Consider the following 20,207-nt stretch of genomic DNA (forward strand, 5'->3'; position numbering starts at 1 on the left):
GCCACTGCACTCCAGTCTGAGCGACAGAGTGAGACTCCAACTCAAAAAAAAAAAAAATCTACAATAAATCAGAAAATTAGCCGGGCATGGTGGTGCATGCTTGTAGTTCCAGCTACTTGGAAGGCTGAGGCAGAAGGGTCACGTGAGCCCAGTCGGTCGAGGCTACAGTGGCTGGTAGCATCCTGCTGCACTCCAGCCTGGGCGACAGAATGAGACTCCAACTCAAAAAAAAAAAAAAGAAGAAGAAGAAGAAGAAAACTATTAATAAACAGTTTGGATGGATCTCAAGAGTATTATGTTGAATGAAAAATGTCACTCTCAAAAGGTCACGTACATTATGAGTCTATTTTTACAACATTCTTAAAATGACATAATAATAAAGATGCAAAAGAAGTTAAAGTCTGCCAGGGGTTACGGATGTGGGAAGGGGATTGAATATAACTACAAAGGAGTAAAATAAAAGAGAACTTTATGGTGATGAAAGAGATCATATCTTGATTATGGTGATAGATATCTGTCTATACAAAATTAACACAAACTGAAATAATGTATACAGGTTGGTTGTGCCAATGTCAGCTTCCTGGTTTTGATATTTTATTATAATTGCTAAGACATTACCAACAGGAGAAACCTGGTGAAGTATATATGGCATCTATATTTTAAGTTTCCTTTGAATCTATAAGTATTTCAAAATAAAAAATTTCTTTACGTATTGAATCAAATAATTCAAGGATATATGCTATAATATTTAGGGTAACTGCTAAAGAATAATAAACTAAAGTATAAACAACATGCAAATGGATACAATGAAGGAAAATATTTGATACAAAAGTAAACCAAAAAATGAGTAAGCCAGAAAGAAAACAAAAAGATGGTAAACGCAAACCGAACTTTATCAATGATTACTTAAACATAAAAGGGTTAAATACTCAAAGTAAAAAACCAAAGTTATCATACTAGATAACAAACAAGAAACACATTCTGCTTACCAAAAATGAAAATGAAGAAATAAGTAAAAGTAAAAAGATTTTTTTAAAAAGTACACTTGCGTGAATTAACCAAAAGAAACCTGGTGCAGCAGGACTAACATCAGACAAGTGTATTTTAAGGTGAGAACCATTACTAGAGACAAAGAGAAACAACTCGTAAAGAATCAATTCAGGAGTAAGATGAAACGATCTCTGTGTTCTAAAAACATCACCTCAAATCAGGTAGGGCAAAATGACTCAGAACACCAAATGAGAAACAGACAAATCCACAACCATAACTAGAAATAAATACATACCTCTTCTGTAACTGACAGAGCAACAGGAAAAGAAATTAATGAAGACACAGAAGATCTGAACAATATTCTAAATAAAGTTGATCTAATTGACATTTATAGACTGCACTCTACAACTGCTGAATACACACTCTATTCAAGAACATAAGAACTATGTATCTAAATAGACTATAGGTCTATTTTTAAAATCCTAAACAAATCTCAAAGAACTGATCTTATACAGATGATGTTCTCTGATTACAGTGGAACTGAGAATTCAACAACAGAAAAATAACCCAAAAAACCTCAAAAATGTTGGTCAATTGAGCAATACATTTCTAAATAAATGTTAGTAAAAAAATAATTAAAAATTGAAACAAACCTTGAACTGAATGATAATGAAGATATGACATACCAAAATTGTGGGATGTAGCTAAAGAAATGCTCAGAAAGATATTTATAAACTTAAATAGCTATATTAGAGAAAAAAAGATTGCTTATCCATGAGCATCAACACCAAAACAATAAAACAGTAAAACTCAGAAAAGAAGAAAATAACATATATTAGAGCAAAAAATAATCAAAGTAAGAAATTAAATGGAATCAAACGTTCTTCTTTGAGAAGCACACAGATTAATTAAACTGATAATCCTCTAGCAATATTGATCAAAGAAAGAAAATACAATAAACATAAATTTTCAGTGTCAAAAATGAAAAAAGAACATAATTAGACTCTACAGTCATGTGATGAACAACCATATGCCAAAAATAGTTTTCAAATATGCAAAATAAACAAATTTCTTGGAAAACAAATTTACCAAAATTTCAACATTTTCATATCTTTAAATAAAACTTAGTCTGCTATTAAAAAGTCTCCCCCATCACCATCCCAAAAATGAAATAAACAAGAACAGGTCTAGATAGTTTCACTAGTAAATTAGTCCAAAATTTTTCCCAATTTTAATGACAAGAAAAAGAGAAAACTATTCTCTACTTTTGTTTGAGGCCAGCATAACCTTGATTGTCAACTCTATACATGTTTATAGTCTATACAAAAGCTATAGACCATATACACAGATAATAATAAAAAAATCAAAACAAGAATCTTAACACACTAAATTCACAGATCCTTAAAGAGGAAAACGATTACGGCCAAGGTGTGCATTCTGGAAATGCAAGATTGGACTACCACTTAAAAATTGTTCAGTTTAATTCACCAAATAAACAGAACACGGGATAGACACAGAATCAGAAAAAATAGTGAAAAAAATCCACACTCTCACCACTTCTATTTACTGTTAGACTCAAGGTTTTAGGTAGTGCTATAAGGCAAGGAGAAAAATAAAAGACATAAAAAACTGAAACTGAAGAAACAAAAATACAATTATTTGGAGACCACATAACTGTGAACGCTGAAAACCCAAGCAAATCTACAAATAAACTATTAACACTAGTAAGTACATTTAGTAAGGTTGGTGGATATAAAATCAATGTTTAAAAAAATCAACCATATTTCCTAGCAAAAACAATTAGAAACTAAAATTTGTAAAAGTAAAATCTATTTAAAATACGGTAATTTTTAAAAATTGGAACACAATATGGGGTTTAGAAACAGACTCACATTACAACAAGGTGCCTGTGTAAGCAAGAAAGATCTTTTCATTAAATGATTCTGGGTCAAATGGATAGTCAAATGGAAAATTATAAACACACATGCATATAAATACTTTATTCATACCTCACACCATCTTCAAAATTTAGAAGGTAAAATTTAATAAAGCTTTGTAGAGGAAACCAAAGATTTTTAAGTAAAGCCAAAAAAAGCAATACCCATAAAGAAAGTATTTCAGAAACTTGAGTTTAAATTTTTTTTAAAAATCTGGTCATTAAAAGATACAATTAGCCGGGCTCGGTGGCTCAGCCTGTAATCCCGTGCCTTTGGGAGGCTGAGGTGGGTGGATTGCCTGAGCCCACGGGTTCGAGACCCACCTGGGCAGCGAGACCTCATCTCTACAATAAATAAAAAAATCAGCTGGGCGTGGTAGTGTGCGCCTGTAATTCCGGCTACTCGGAAGGCTGAGGCGGAAGGCTGAGGCGGAAGGATCGCCAGAGCCCAGCAGGTCGAGGCTGTGGTGGCCGGGAGCGGCCACTGCACTCCAGTCTGGGCAACAGAGTGAGACTCCAACTCAAAAAAAAAAAAAAAAAAAAAGAGATACAATTAAGGAAGTAAAATGGCAAACTATAAAGTTGGAGAAAATAGTTGCAGTACAAATATTCAACTAAGAAAAAGTGTATTCAGAATATATAAAGAACTCATGTAAACCACCAAGAAAAATACTGACATCAATAGAAAAATGGGTACGAAATTAAAACAAGAAATTCACCAAGGAAGATATCCGAATGACCAATAAGCATCATCAGTTATTAGGAAAATACAAAATTAAAACAATAATATGATACTACAACATACCTCAGAGTGGCTACAGTTGGAAAGAATAAATTTTAAACTGGCAGTACTGTGCAGGAAATAATGTGGAACAAGAACTTTCATACACTATATATTGTGAGAGAAGAGTTTTAGACCTATAAATACCTTGGAAAACAGTGTGATAGAATCCACAAAAGCTGCATATACATCGTAGGATGCAGACATTTCACTCCTAAGTAAACATCCAAAAGAAACACATACTCAAGAATATCAAAAGATAAATACTAGAATCTTCACAGCAGATTTATTATAATAGCCAAAAACTGCAATCAACAGAAGAGAGAACAGATACATTCTAGTATATTCATATAATGAGAAATGAAAAAACTATAGCTACATACAACATGAATGAATCTCATAGATGGAAAGTATGGACAAAGAAGTCAGGCACAAAGCGAATATACTCAGACTGCATTTACATAAAATTCAAACAGTCATCTATGGGATAAAAGTCAAAATAGTGACACCTTTGGGGAAAGGGTTAGGACTGACTGAGGGTGGCACAAGAGCGTACTATGGAACTCTGAAAATTTTCTGTATCTTGGTTCAGGTGGGAATACATATGTATATTTATTTTATTAAAAAAAATCTGTGAGCTACACAATTTTTTCCCCTTACTATATGTCCTTTCTCAATGTATTAAAATTTGCAGACTAGGACAAAGTATCAGTGCACAGAGCCTGAGGTATTCCAATGAATGACATAAAAACACACTATTCTTAAAGGAAGCAAGTGGTAGCGACAGCCTCTATATTTTAAGCTAAATCTTCTCTGCCTGCAACTCTGAATATAAAGGTTTTAAGCAGCATTCACCTCAAAATGAAGAAAATTATAAGAAATAATAGCTATTTGAAGATGAACTTTAGTCTATTACTGTGATGCCTGATCCTCCATAGACTTCATATGGATTCAACTGGCTAATTCCCATTCCTAGAATGAATCCTTTAACAAGTGCTCAAGGAAAGATGAAACCTCAGCAAACACGTTTTAACCTCTGTAGTGCATTTACATTTTTTTCCTCAAAGACTATGAATTTTCAAAATTTTTAATCGTTTAATAGCATACCAAATCATAAAAGAAAATCATTATGTTATATGTCTACACTAAGGTATTTTGACCTACATTGGTACAAGGCTGATGTAATTATGAGATTTTAAACTTTTAAAATGATTATATATTTTTTCAATAATAAAATCTATCCTATAAAATTAATGCCAATCCAAAAATACTTGAAGAGATCAATCTATTCAATATTTTGACTCTATAAATATTATGATGTACTTAATTTTAACTCAATGGAATATTTTTCAAATATGTACAGACATTCATTTAAATACAACTGCAACAAAATATTGAACTATTGATTTTTTATGTCTTATCTATCCCTTCTGGGTTGTTGACTGAAAAGAAAGTTAATATTATGAGCTCTATTTTAATGATTAGCATGAATCTTTCCAGAGGTACTTATATAACTATCTATAAAAATAACTGCTTAAATCAAACTTAATTTTCTAAAGCATTCTCTTCTGTAGCTTATCAAAACCTGTTTTGTGGTCCTGATATTTTGACAGTCTCTGAATGCACGGTATAACAATAAGAATAAAATGATACAAATGCTTATGTATATTTGGTGAATGTTATATTACTATCATTTAAAAGCTAAAATATAAGTTAGCAAGAAAAATGATCAATGCTTTTGCAACCCTAGTTTTGGTAAAGTTTAAACAAATTGATAAAGTCATATTGTTAGCACCTTTTAGAAATGCAGACTTTTTTTTTTTAAGCTCCCACAACTTGTCTTGTCTTTCTTTCCTGTAGATCATAAAACATTCTTATTTTCTTGTGAATTTAGAAAAAATGTTGTAAAACACTGTCTGAAATTGATCCCAAATATGAAATGCAAAGATGGATAGGGTGCTGAGAGTTTTCAATGCAGTACAAGACCTAAAATGGTAGCAATCACAGGAAATTTTTTTTTATACATAATGGGACTCCATTTCAAGTTTGGAACCTAGGGAGGCCTCCTCCTCCGTAAATCTTTCTGTGAAATACTGATTAGAGCATAGCTCTGATGCATTATTGAACAGGCAAACCTTTGCACAGTAATTGATGGTGGCACTTTGATTTAATGATTCTTATTTTTAAAGCTAGTTAAAGAAATTGAGTTGCATGTTCAAAGGGGATTAGTGTAATGTGACAAAACTATTTTGGACATAAAGTAGCTCATAGCTCCTGAATTAAATGAGATACAAGATGGTACAATAAGTTATGAAAAAGTGAAAACAATATTTCGAAGGGAATAAACATATAAGGCTAATTTTACATTTTCTGTGAGAACATCCTTTCATTTATTCAAATATTTATTGAGCATCTAAAATGTCTAAGACAATGGGCACTAGGTAATGGGGACAGTAATTTCAGTGACAAAACACTTTCCATATCTAGCAATATGTTAGGTATCCTACAAATTACTCCATCAGACTGATTAGTTCACTCAACTACTGAGATAGGACACCTTCCTTTACATAGCCATGAATTTTCAAATAGCAAAACAGGCAGAGGTTGAGAGAATACAATACAATTTGTAACTATTCTCAAAGTCGCCTTTGACTACCATTGGCTGATAAATTTAAAAGATAAGGATATTCAGTTTGAAAAATAATCTATTAACCCTAGAATGTTTAAGGAGTCCTTTGGAGCAATAAAAATGTAAATTTTCTGCCTCTATGTAGGTATAAGTCCAGAGTTTTAGTGGCATATTTGTTTTAAATTTCCCTGGAGCTAAAGAGGATAAACTATCAACTGTTAAATTCAAGATGGAAGGCAAGAAACACTTAAAACCTAAAGAAGGAAATAGAGCATGTAAGACTCTTTGACACTCCTCTTTTTTTATATTTGGGAAAGTGTACATGGACTATCAATGTTAACTGTCATAGCCCATTAAATGATAAGATCTAATACAAAACTATAGACTGGGTGCTTTTATACGATGCTGTCTCCTTGAGTGAAAGACCTGTTAGCAAGTTACGTTATTTTATAATGTTTTAGTTTTCACTCAAATTCGCATCTATGAAAATTTTATTCATTCTTGAAAGTACATAATAAAAGTTACCTATTAAAATCAATCCACAAGGCATACTCTACTAAAATGTTGGGCTCAGGCAACATAGTGCAGAATACTTCATGAGCATTTTATACACTAATTTTTTTAAAAAGGCTTAAGTGTCACTAAAATCTTTAGAAATCACTTTCAGACTTTTCCCTCAAATGTCATAAAATATAACACCTGGATAAACATTGGAAAGTAACTTGAAGCAAAAACAGTCACAGTTTTTTTTTAAACTCTTTTCACTATTGTTATAAAAAAAAGTGCTTGCAGTTTTTAAAAAGTTAACTCCTACAGTAAATTAAAATGTAAGAGGATTGTTTATCTATCCCCTGAGTTTCCATTGAGATTCTAACTTCAAAAATGATGGGTTATTTTTCAAACTCATCTGATCATTTTTTGGATAGTCTATTTTTTATTATTATAGGATCAGGGAAGTATCTGTGGTTGGCTGACAAAAAAAGACTATAAATTATTTTCTTGAAGTTCCTCTCAACAAGAATAATGGTCTATTTCTCCTTTTCTTCAATCTTAAATCACTTTTTAAGAGTTCTTGATGAAATAGTAAAAATTGATAATTTTACCAAATCTTGACCATAGAGTGCATGTCTTTTTAATGTTCTGTGTTTCTAAAAGTAAGTAAATGAAAACTGCTTCTGACAGACTAAATACAATGGTTGTCCTGGAGGAAAGCACTAATTTGAGTTGCAAGCTAAACTAGCCATTTTTTTCATGAAGATCATATTGGACTGAAAATCAAACTGTGGTTGCAACAGAGACATTTTCACAAAAATAAAGTAAGCCTGTCACTTCCAGGAAAACAACTAACTGCAACTGTTGCCCATAATAAAATTTAAACTTTCAAATAAAAATTAGAATTTTGGAACCCTTGTTTCTGTCACCTTAATCTTGATACCATTTTATAATTTAAAGATTTTGATGATTAGATTGCAACTGATGTTAGAAAGCAACCATATTTGATATTATATAATATAAATGTGAAATATGGCTTTTCAATTGTTCAAGTTTTCCAAATGGCCAATGTGATTGATATAAATTAAGGTTGGAAAAGAAATCAAAACACAAGATAGACAATAGATTTTACTGTAATAAAGTACAAAATAAGTATTGATTTGGTTTCAGATTTCACGTGGCATCTAACCTTTAGGAAACTATGACAAATTTTGGTGCACTATCCAAGAAGGATACCCACAATTATCTGAAAAAGCTATACTCCTTCCTTTCTCAGCTTACATATCTATGTGAGGGTAGATTCCTTCATATATATCAGCTAAAACAACAAATCCAAACAGAGTAAATGCAGAAGCAGATGAGAATCTAGTTTTCTTGTATTAAACTATGCTTTAAAAACATGAAAAACATCAAAGAATACCACTCTCCTCACTAATTTTTAAATGTATAGTGGGTTTATCGTCCATTTTTAAATGAACAAATAAATATTTAAAATACTTCTAAATGTTAATTTCTAACATATATTGATAGATAAAATGATATAAAGCAAAAGTTCTTTGCAGTCCTGAATAATTTTTATGAGTGTAAATTGGTCATGAGACCAAAATCTTTGAGAATTGCTGCCTTAGAATATCAAATTTCAACAAGGAGAAGCAACAAGAAGGATAACTAATATTAACTGAATGCTGACAAGCACCTGGCATATGCTTTAGAATGTTGAGGTCCATGTTTTTAGTTTTCATTTTACAACTAAAAGAAGGGGGGTTCAGTGAAGATGACAGATATAAATATGCATATTCATCATAAGAATAAGCTCTTAAGATCATCTACTAATAAATACAAGGACCAGAACACAAATCTGGATTGGATCTGTCTACCAGTAGACTACAATGCCACAATCTGAGACAATTGTAAGAAGCCCTCAAATTACCAGGAAAACCTTAAGTTATTATGTTCATTATGCTGTTTAAGAAGACAGTAAATGAAAAACAATAGAGCTCTACAATTAACACCTAGACTCTCAAGTAAGTCTGCCTGGGTTCAAATACTAGCTCCACCACTTAAGACCTATCTGTGCCCCCATTTCCCTATATGTAAGATAAGGAAAACCATATTACGTACTTTATAGTATTGTTGTAATGATGCAACCAGTAACTATAAGCAGAATAGTTCCTGGTGCTTAGTAAGAATTTAATACATATTAATTGCTATGATGATAATAATGTGTGATATACGTTTGTAATTTAGTTAAAAGAGAAAATGTACGTTTGCCAAAATAACTGAAGCAATTTGGTTAATTTATTGATGTTAAAAAAATTAGTACTCCAACAAGGAAAGATAATTCATGTACAACAGTTACGAATATTTAAGAATGCTCACACATTCGTTTATTAAGCAATTACTTTCTGAGTTTGAGTGAAGTCTCATATAAGGTACAAGTTATTTAACGATGAATATGTTATGGTTGGTATCCCAAAAGTGGTAACTGGACGTCAAACAAACCTGAAATACAATTAATTCTAAAGCTCTTTCTTATGCTTGTTAAGAACAAATGGCAAGTGGAACACAGAATATATACCACGGTCTAGGCATGTGTGTTTATGCGTATTTACAGAATGTCTTTTCTTTATTTAAATCTCAACAATTCTGTGTTTGCTGAGCTAAACTTCCAAGAGAAAAAAAACTTAAGAAGTGTAGCTTGACCAAAAATAATGTTCTTACCAAGGTATGCTGAAAATTTCTGCATCAAAGTGAAAGAGGCACCAAAATTAAGTTAATCAATTTGAAATGACAAGACACATAATAAGTAATTTAGGAACCAAAATTCTAAACAAACAACATGTTAACATTTTTACAGTGTTTTTCCTATAAGTCTCACATTTCAGAAGACAAATAAAATTGATTCACTATTCACAGTCTGCTTGAGGAAAATAAAAACAAAATAGAACCTTACACACAAGTATAATCATATGGGCATGGACCCATGAAGATTGATGTTATTTTGCCACACTGCCTCTCCATTCCACTATTATCTTTATCTGGGTCACTTAATTTACCTTTAAAATCTAGCACAATTATAAATAAAATCAGAATGAAAGATCTGGTTTATGTTAAAAAGACACTCTGATTAAAATTGGGGGGGCAAAATTTATAGGTAATGGCAAATTTCAACTTAATGAACTTGAGTTAGATGACATTTATCTTAAGTGCATTTCTCTTTAGGAATGCTATTTTTCATCTTATTTGTTTTTTCATCTCAGAAACATTGCAAATCAAAAGTAAAAAATGTACTGGCTTCAGGGTCAGATATACCTGATTTATCCTCCTAAGTCTACCAAGGAATAATTGTGTCGTCCAGGTTAAGTTAAGTAACCTCTCTGAGAGCCAATTTCCTCGTCGGACAAAATGGGGACAAAGCCTACCTCAAAGAGCTGACGGACTAGTCAAAAGATGCAAAGTCCAAAACACATAAGTGCTCCTTAAAGGTAATCGTGGTAGCTATAGCTTCAAATGTAAAACAATGCCTATTGTTCTTAAATTCTTGGGTTAAAAAAACTCATTTCGGTTATAACCAGTAAATTTCACATTTTTTCTCCTTCTTCTCCAAAGACCACTTAACATTGTCACAAAAATACCATACAATTATCACCATTTGCTGTTTTAGACACACATGCATACCCAATAGCAAGATGGTGTTGCATTTTAATCCAGCACTGTATAAAAAGCTCGAACAGTGCCTTCTTGCCCACGGTAAAACAAAAATTTTAGTCCCTTCAATGGCTCTATATTTACAAACTTTTAGTTAAAGGAACAAACATTTAAAAGCTGTTATTGTACCAAAAATAAAGTATTTGAAATTCCTACAGTAAATAAACTTTATGGTAAATGTAAAAACATAAGAATCACTCCTTCTCTTTTAACTTCTCCTAGATAATGTGCATTAGAGGCTCAAGAAGTAGACGCTTCCCTGTTGGGTAGCAACAATGCTCTATTATAAAAGTAAAACCATCTCAGGGGTAAGAAAAATCCTCTTCATTTTCACAAGCAACACCAACCGGGAAGAATTCCACTCCATTTTTAGATAATTCCTGTTAATGGAATCGAGGCATATTTATTTCTTTCTGTCCTCACTCCCACCACCAACACCAAGTCATAATTTAACCTAGACATTCTTGGGAGACAGCAGCCATTTCCCTGTACTGATAGCAAGCCTACAGATGAATCATCTTCCTTTCAGTCTCAGATTAGAAACTATAGGGAGAGGGTTATGTTTTTAGCATTTATATAATAAAAGAAAGCTGGGGAAATCCAGGCATTTTGACTTTTTCAGACATGAATCACACAAAACAGCATCTTTCTGATGACCAAAGTCAAAACAGCAATAAAAATGCTCAATTAACAAAATTTTTCATTTTTTAATCAATCTAATAAAAATGTAAGAAATTATCTAAGCTGGTGATACTACTACTTAAAAGCAACATACCTCAACACTCTTGCCATGAATTTGATTTAGCAGTCTTACAAATCTGTATCTACAGAATAAAAACTCTTTAGGTATGTCCCAAGATAGATAGTGTATGTTCCACCTAATACCCCACTTAACCTCAGATATCTGACACTGAAACTCTGAAGTACACAGTGACTTACCTATACCTCTAGGTTTTCTAAAATTTGCTTTCGTTTTAAGACAAAGCATTAAAAAAAAAAAGAATACACACACACACACACACACACACACAGTGTACAATACCTTGTATGCCCTTGGGCAGAAAAGCCATTACTAAATTAGCATGTGGCATTGTATTCTTAGAATTAAGAACGTAAAAGAAGCATTCCTTTAAAGAGCAATTCATATATGTTACAATTATAATTGAACATCTTACTTATCAAAGTGTCATTAAAACCGTTACCTTTATTTTGTGTTTTTTACCACAATAAAAAATGTGTACAAATGAAGAATCAAATAAAATGATTGCCAAAATACTGTATGTAACAGAAGGGTTAGAGGATAAAGTGGATACAATGTCCCAAAAACAATGAATGCAAAAGAACAAAGAAGATAAATAACAGTAACAACAAAACCTTACCTTCATAGGTTCTTCACAATCTGGCTTCATAGTCTCCTTTCCTATCAATACTCCTCAAATAATCTATTGCTCGGATAACATAGGTCTGTAAGTGATTCTGTACCATGGTTTCTCAGTCTCAGCAATGTAGACTTTATAAGCCCAACAGACCTTTGTTGTAGGGGAATACTCTGTGCACTCAAGGATGTTTAGTAGCATCCTTGAACTCTACCCATTACATGCCAATAGCAGTTCTCCTAATCCCTGTTATGATCAAAACTGACTCCAGACATCCCCACGTATTCCTTGGAAAGAGAATGTCATATTACCCTCAAGTGAGAACAACTGCTCTATACTCTTGTAATCACTGCTTCCTCTACCTGAAATAATATTCCCTACCTCTGCAGAAAATTTCTACTCATTTCTCTTTTCTGGTTTTTTTTTTTTTTTGAGTTGGAGTCTCACTCTTGTTGCCAAGACTGAAGTGCAGGGGCATGCTCATGGCCACTGCACCCTTGACCTGCTGGGCTCAGGCATTCCTTCTGCCTCAGTCTTCCAAGTAGCCAGAACTACAGGCATGCACCACCATGCCTGGCTGAGTTTTTTTTTGGGGTTTTTTTTTTTTTTTTTTTTTTTTTGGTGATTTATTGTAGAGATGAGGTCTCACCAAGTCGCTCCGGCTAGTCTCAAACCCCCAGGCTCAGACAATCCTCTCACCTCAGCCTCCCAAGGTACAGGGATTACAAACTGAGCCACCACACCCAGCCTCTACTCATTTTTCAAGACCCATCTTTCATGTCATTTGCCTCTAGTGTGAAGTTTTGCCTCTGGTCAAAGTTAGATATTCCTTCCTCCTTTCCATTAACCTTTTGTTGTCCTTTATTCTATTTTCCCGTCTAGATAGTGATACCCTCCATCTTATCATCACTGGATTTTTGTTGATTTTAGATGTTCAACAAAGGCATATTAATAAATGAATATAAGTCTTTTATATAAGCTTCCATGATATCCAAGAGAAAACCCTACCTCATTGGTTCACTGAGGGATGTCCCACATAAAACATTACATAACTCTTCAGTGTTTGAGGTTTTTTTGTTTGTTTGTTTTGCCTTTGCTCCTGGGAAACTAAAATTAATCAATATACTCATTTTAATAACCCAAAGTCCTTGGTATATCTAGTTTCATGATATTTTTATTTGGTTTTCATTGCGGTTTGCCTTTGAATCATCAATTATTTAATGTTTTACCATTAGAAGTTGTTTCAAATTCTTTTTTGAACTGTAATATGGTAACATTTGCAGATACAGAAATATAAAACAAAAATTTTATATCATGAAGACTGCATTTCAAGAATTAAAATTTCATAAAAATATCTGGTTACTCTAACCAGTATTGAACAGTAGTTTCTAACACTAATTCTATGTTAACCCAGCATTGATAGTTATTTCAAGAAATCTCATAAAATTTCCAAAGAAAAATCTGCCTTAATTTTGTGTGTTTTTTACATTATGAATCTAGGTGATTTGTGTATAGCCAACACTATTTGGAAAGAAGGCAAATAAACTAAAACGTGAAAATATTAAACAAATACCAACAGCAAAACAATAGAACATCACACTCCAAAAAGTTTGGTGCTCATTGACTAAGTCCTCTTTAATAGCCTACGTACCAAGACTTATTTGTCACATAAGCAGCTTTTGTAATTTGAGTTATCCACATTATTCCTCCAATCTTAGAGTATGATCCCTGTTGCCATAGCTTTAAAAATAATCTTAACACTGCCCATGTTTACTACTAAAATTAATCATTTTAATTCAGTTTTCCTACAAATAACTCAGAGTAAAAAGATCAATTTAGTGCCAGTGGTCAATTCTTAAGACAAGGCAATTAATTAATCAGAAAAGTGGCAACCATCTATACTGGACTGGAGAAACTTCATAGAATAAAAATGCAAATCCAATATCCTCAAGGCTGACAAGTTTCTATTATTAAACTGCTAACATGTTTATTTCCCCTACAATAGCTGGATTTTTTGTCATGAATACACATTAAGCCCTGTAGTTATTAGCTGTGATGACTAGGTGACAGTGAGGACACTACTTGAGAACTTGCATCTGACAGATCATTGACACACAGTCACAGTTCTTTTTTTCCCCCTCTTTACTTAAACAGGAATCATGCAATAGGAAATGAACTGGAGCTATTAGTGATTATTCAGGTTTAATAGCACACGTCCTTTTAACCGGCGGTTAGAACAATACACAATGTAGCAGAGTTAAACAGAGGCATCAATTATACTCTCAGACCTGTTAATATTTTTGACAATATTTAAATAGCACATCCCTTCGGGGCATGGCTTTTTTGCCCTCTCAGTTACACACCTGTCAAGTGTTTAATTTGCCAAAGGGAAACAGTTTGATTTCTAAGGGCAGTCTTAATACTGAAAAAGTAAATTGGAAAAATTAAACATTATTGAATAGAAGTAATGAGAAGGATCTGCGGGGGGGGGAAATTGTAGGCTTAATTCATCATGGCATGTCAGCATCTGTCATTAATGCAACAATATGATCATGTTCTCCAATATACTGCAAATAACCCAGTCTTTCCAATTATTTATTCCTTTTGCTTTTCTAAAACATGTGAGAATGATGCAGGGGAGAATCAGAGGGTCGAATTTTCTAGTCACAGTAAAAAACATGGCGATAGCAACTTGCATCTGTCATTCATATAACATACATTTGAAAACATATAGGATAATAAATGTAAGCTAGCCATTGGTCAGATTTGTATAGCTACTGGTTTAAAAGCATGCAAAAATTTTACAAGATGAGCTGGGCTCGGTGGCTCAGCCTGTAATCCTGTGCCTTTGGGAGGCTGAGGTGAGCGGATTGCCTGAGCCTGTGGGTTCGAGACCCGCCTGGGCAGCAAGACCTCATCTCTACAATAAATCAAAAAATCGGCCGGGCGTGGTAGCGCATGCCTGTAATTCCGGCTACTCGGAAGGCTGAGGCAGAAGGATCGCCGGAGCCCAGCAGGTTGAGGCTGCAGTGGCCGGGAGTGGCCACTGCACTCCAGTCTGGGTGACAGAGTGAGACTCCAACTCAAAAAAAAAAAAAAAAATTTACAAGATGTACATAGAAAAGCTGCTACCAATCTTACCAAAACTATTCAAAAAATTGAGGTGCAGGGATTCCTCCCTATCTCATTCTACAAAACCAGTATCACCCTGATACTCAAATCAGGGATGGACAAAACAAAAACGAACAAAACTATAGGACAATATCCCTCATGAACACAGATGCAAATATCCTCAACAAAAGACTAGCAAAATGAATCAAACAGCACATCAAAAAGATAATACATCATGATCAAGTGAATTTTTTTTCCAGGGAAGCAAGGATGGTTCAACATACACAAATCAGTAAATGTCATTCACCATATAACAGAATGAAAAATGAAAGCCATATGATCATACTAGAATAGATGCAGAAAAAGCATTCAACAAAATCCACCATCTTTCATGAAAAAAAAACCCTCAACAAGCTAGGTATCAAAGGAACATACCTCAAAATAACAAAAGGCATACATGACAAATCCACAGCCAACACCACACTGAAGAGAAAAAAGCTGAAAGTATTACCCCTAAAACTGGAATAAGACAAGGATACCCACTCCCACCACTCCTAGTCAACATAGTACTGAAAGTCCTAGCCATAGCAATCAGGCAAGAGAAAGAAATAAATGGTATCCAAATTGGAAACAAGCAAGTCAAATTGTATCCCTTCACTAATGACAAGATCTTACGCCTAAAAAACCCTAAAGACTCTTCCAAAAGACTACTAGACTTGATAAATGACATCAGTAAAGTTTTATCACACAAAATCAATGTATAAAAATCAATATCATTTCTATAACATTCAAGCTGAGATCAAACCAATAACTTAATGCCATTTACAATGGTCAAACACCCAAAAATAATATATCTAGGAATACATTTAACTAAGGAGGTGAAAGATCTCTACAAGAAGAACTAAAAAACACTGCTGAAAGAAATAAAAGATGACACAAATAAGTGGAAAAACACCCATGCTCATGAACTGGAAGATTCAACCTAATTAAAATGATCATACTATCCAAAGCAATTTTCACTTTCAATGCAATTCCTATCGAGTTACCAACATCATTTTCGCAGAATTAGCAAAAACAATCCTTAAATTTATATGGAATTTAAAATGAACCCAAATAGCCAAAGCAAGTCTAGGCAAAAACAACAACAACAAATCAATAAATGTTTTATTACACCGCAAGGCTTTAAAAAAACAGTATGGCATTGGTACAAAAATAGACACATACAATGGAATAAAATAGAGAGTCAGAAATAAAGCTGCTCAAAAATAACCAGCTGATCTTGGAAAAAGTTGTCAAAAATAAACAATGGGGAAGCAACACCTTATTCAATTAATGATGTTGAGAAAATTAGCTAGCTATATGCAAAAGAATGAAACTACACCCCTATCTCTCACCATATACAAAAATTTACTCAAGAAGGATTAAATACTTGAATGTAAGACCTGAAACTATAAAATTCCTAGAAAAAAATATAGGAAACACTCTTCTGGACATTGGCCTAGGCTGAGAATTTATGACTAACATCTCAAAAGCAAATACAAGAAAAACAAAAACATATAAATGGAAATTAATTAAACTAAAATTTGGTATAAACAAAGTAAAAAGACAGCCTACAGAATGGAAGAAAATATTTGCAAATCATGTCTCCAACAAAAGACTAATATCCAGAATCTACAAGGCACTCAAATAAACTCAACAAGAAAAAAACAAATAACCCCATCAAAAAGTGGGCAAAGCAAATGAACAGATATTTCCCAAAAGAAAAAACATAAGCCGACAACAAACATATTTTTTAAAAACCCTCAACATCACTAATTATCAGAGAAATGCAAATTTAAACCATAATAAGATATTATCTTATCTTTCAATAATCTTATCTTTTAAATTTTTTAATAATAGTCATTCAGAATGACTATTATTAAAAAAGTCAAAAAGTAACAGATGTTGGTGACAATATGGAGAAGACAGAACACTTACACACTGTTGATAGGAATACAAACTAGCAAAATCCCTATAAAAAAGCAGTATAGAGCTTTTTTTCAAAGAAGGAAAAACTCAAACCACCACTCAACCCAACAATCCCGCTGTTGAGTATCTACTCAAAGGAAAAGAAATCATCACATTAAAAAAGACACCTGTACTCATATGTTTATTGCAGTACTATTCACAATAGCAAAGTCATGGACTCAACCTAAGTGTCCACCAGCAGATCACTGGATAAAGAAAATATGGCATATACACAGCATAGAGTACAGCCATAAAAAGAATGAAATAGTGTCTTTTGCAGCAACATGGATGGAGCTAGAGGCCATTATCCTAGGTGAAATAACTCAGAAACTGAAAATCTACACTTGACCTTAGCCAAAAGGCCGAGAAATGATGAAAAGAAAATCTCATAATGCATGTTATCATTTATAAGTGGGAGTTAAACAATGGGAACACATAAACATAAAGATGGAATAACAGACACTGGGGACTGCAAAAGGGGGAGGTTACGTAGGGGGTTGAGGCTTGAAAAACTACCTGTTGGGTTCAAGGTTCACTATTTGGATGATGAGGGATGGGTATACTAGATGCCCAAACCTCACCATTATTCAATATATCCATGTAATGAGCCTGTACATGTAAACCCCGAATCTATGACAATAAAATATATATATATATATTTTGAAGATGCTTCTTGACTTACTTCTTTCTCGCTCCAAAATAATTAAATTAAGAAGTTACATAATATTAAACAAATTCATTCTCTATTACTACTATTTGTTTTTTACAGTAGGCACACTTTTGGGGTCTTTTAATTAGAGCTGTTCTTTGAATTATGAAACTAGCCTTCAAGTTTTATTTTTAACCATATAAGGCAGAATATTTGCTAGAAGGTCATCTATAATCATTCATTTAATGCTATAAACATCAGAATGAAAACTAACTTGGATTAAAGGCACAATTAGAAGGGCTTCAAAACTCGTGAGGATAACAACCATTTTTAAAATGTTTTCTAACCTGAGAAATGGCGATCAAATTAAGTGAGTTCAAAGAACATCTGACTTCAGCTTTCATTCTGTCATTGTGATATGTTTCAATCTTAATATAAATGCTTGGGCTCTTTAATGCTCATAATTTTTACAGGGAAAAAACACTGTTACATTTAGAAGTTCTAATGTTTATCACCATCTGACGCTGTCACAGAAGCAATTGCTACTTACACTCTTGTAAGAAGTGTGAATTGCAATTCCTCTAACTGATGACAATGTAATTATTCCTTTTACTGTCAAAATAGAGGTGATTTCCCTTCCTCATACACATGATTATACATGCAAATCCAGGCTTATCTGAAATCTTGTGAGTGTGCGGAATGTCTGCATCTGAATGAGTAGACCACATGAACGATGAGCCTCGGTGATGATGGAAACCAAGTCTACAGCCATCCACACAAAACATATTTTTATCACCCCCTTCTCCTGTAGGAACTCATTCTCCGGCATCCACACAGCTTTCAACACAATGTCATATCATCTACAATATACAGCAACAACCATTACAAAAATAACTAGAGGGAAAAAAGCCACCGTGAATCTGAATGTCTCATTTGGAGGTTTAAATGACTTCATTAGCTATTCATTAACACATAGAAAAATCAGCCTTTCAGAAAAAACGCCAGCCTTTCACAAGATCTATGCCACGCCGCGAACGCCTGCTTGAGTGAGTGACATCCTACCTGGTCTTTCAGCTGCTGCACAGAAGTCTGAAGGTTCAGGATCTGACTGAAGAGAGGGCTCTGCAGGACTGACTTCAGGAGGCTCAGCTTGTCTTCGTTCGCTGCGTCCCCACGTTCTCGAAGCTTGGCTTGTAAGCGCTCAGCTGCCTGCAAGGCTCGATGCTTGTCTGCACCCAAGAGCAGCATTAGTCAACAATAGGATTTAAAGGCTCCAAGGCCAACCTATGAGGACTCCATTTTGTAGACAGCCTAAGACGATTCCTTGCTGAGTACACAAAATCCTTTGTACTTGAGTAAAGAATTGTACAGAAAGTACTCAATTTTTATCTTGAGGACAAAAGTATAAAATTGAGTACTTTTAAATACTGTAAAAAACCATTCCCTAAAATTAAATAGCAACTAACAATAGTATATTTACAGCTGGTTCGAACCAATAGATTTCAAATATCATTAGACACTTGACTAATCAGGCACAAAGTTGCAAAAGCAAAGACTTCGAATAAGTATGTCCTAGTAGTCCTAGCATCTTACATGTGCATACTTAAACCCATGAGTTTCTATTGCAATTAATAACTGAAAATATCTCCCTGAAGCCAGGAGTGGTGGCTCATGCCTACCATACCAGTACTTTGGGAGGCAGAGGTGAGAGGATTACCTGAGCTCAGGGATTAGAGACCAGCCTGAGCAACATAGGGAGACCTCGTCTCTACAATAAATCTTAGAAAATCAGCTGAACATGGTGGCACATGCCTATAGTTCCAGCTACTTGGAAGGTTGAGGCGGAAGGATCGCTGGAGCCCAGCAGGTCAAGGCTGTGGTGCCATGAGCGTGCCACTACACTCCAGCCTGAGCAACAGAGACTCTTAACTCAAAAAAAAAAAAAAAAAAACCCATCTCCCTGAAACACACACATAAGTACGCAGACACAATTACACTTTCTTAGAAATCAATGTGTTTTGTTTTGTGTTCTTAAATGGAGACTGTTCAGATATATGTCCTAACAGATTCATTGTAGTAACAAGCATATACATGTTAAAATAGATTTGCCACGTCACAGTAAGCAAATATGTGGAAATCATGACCAGAGACTTCCTAGAGCACCAAATCTGAAACTGTACAGAAATGGGATATTTAAAACATGAATTGATGTTGATCACGAGTTTACACACACACACACACACACACACACACACACACACACACACACACACACACACACAAAAGGAAACAAACCATATTTACTCATATGCAGAATTTTCAGAACAAATAGATACACATGAGCATTTTACTCTGGGTTATATTTCTCATATCTCAGAATACAAATCAAACATTAATCTCCATATCAATTCTTAGAAGGCCTGCCACTTAGTAATGGTAGCTAACAGAATAAAGACTAGACAATATTGGTTTAAATCAGGGGTCCTCAAACTTTTAAAACAGGGGGCCAGTTCACTGTCCCTCAGACC

At 33.8% G+C, this 20,207-nt stretch overlaps 1 protein-coding gene across 6 annotated transcripts in view; it reads right to left on the minus strand.

Moving 5' to 3' along the window:
- Positions 1–20,207, minus strand: part of MPDZ (multiple PDZ domain crumbs cell polarity complex component) — a 182,036-nt gene that overhangs the window by 135,785 nt on the left and 26,044 nt on the right. For 5 of the 6 annotated variants that reach the window (XM_008057527.1, XM_008057532.2, XM_008057528.2 and 2 more), the window contains exon 3: positions 18,742–18,908. In XM_008057527.1, the coding sequence (XP_008055718.1) occupies positions 18,742–18,908 (167 nt within the window). Of the gene's footprint in view, positions 1–11,915; positions 11,995–18,741; positions 18,909–20,207 lie in introns of those variants that run through there. The other variant, XM_008057530.2, reaches the window with a different exon arrangement.

Source organism: Carlito syrichta, unplaced genomic scaffold, assembly GCF_000164805.1.
Source record: "Carlito syrichta isolate Samal-C Ts95f unplaced genomic scaffold, Tarsius_syrichta-2.0.1 Scaffold303045, whole genome shotgun sequence".
Lineage (NCBI taxonomy): Eukaryota > Metazoa > Chordata > Mammalia > Primates > Tarsiidae > Carlito > Carlito syrichta.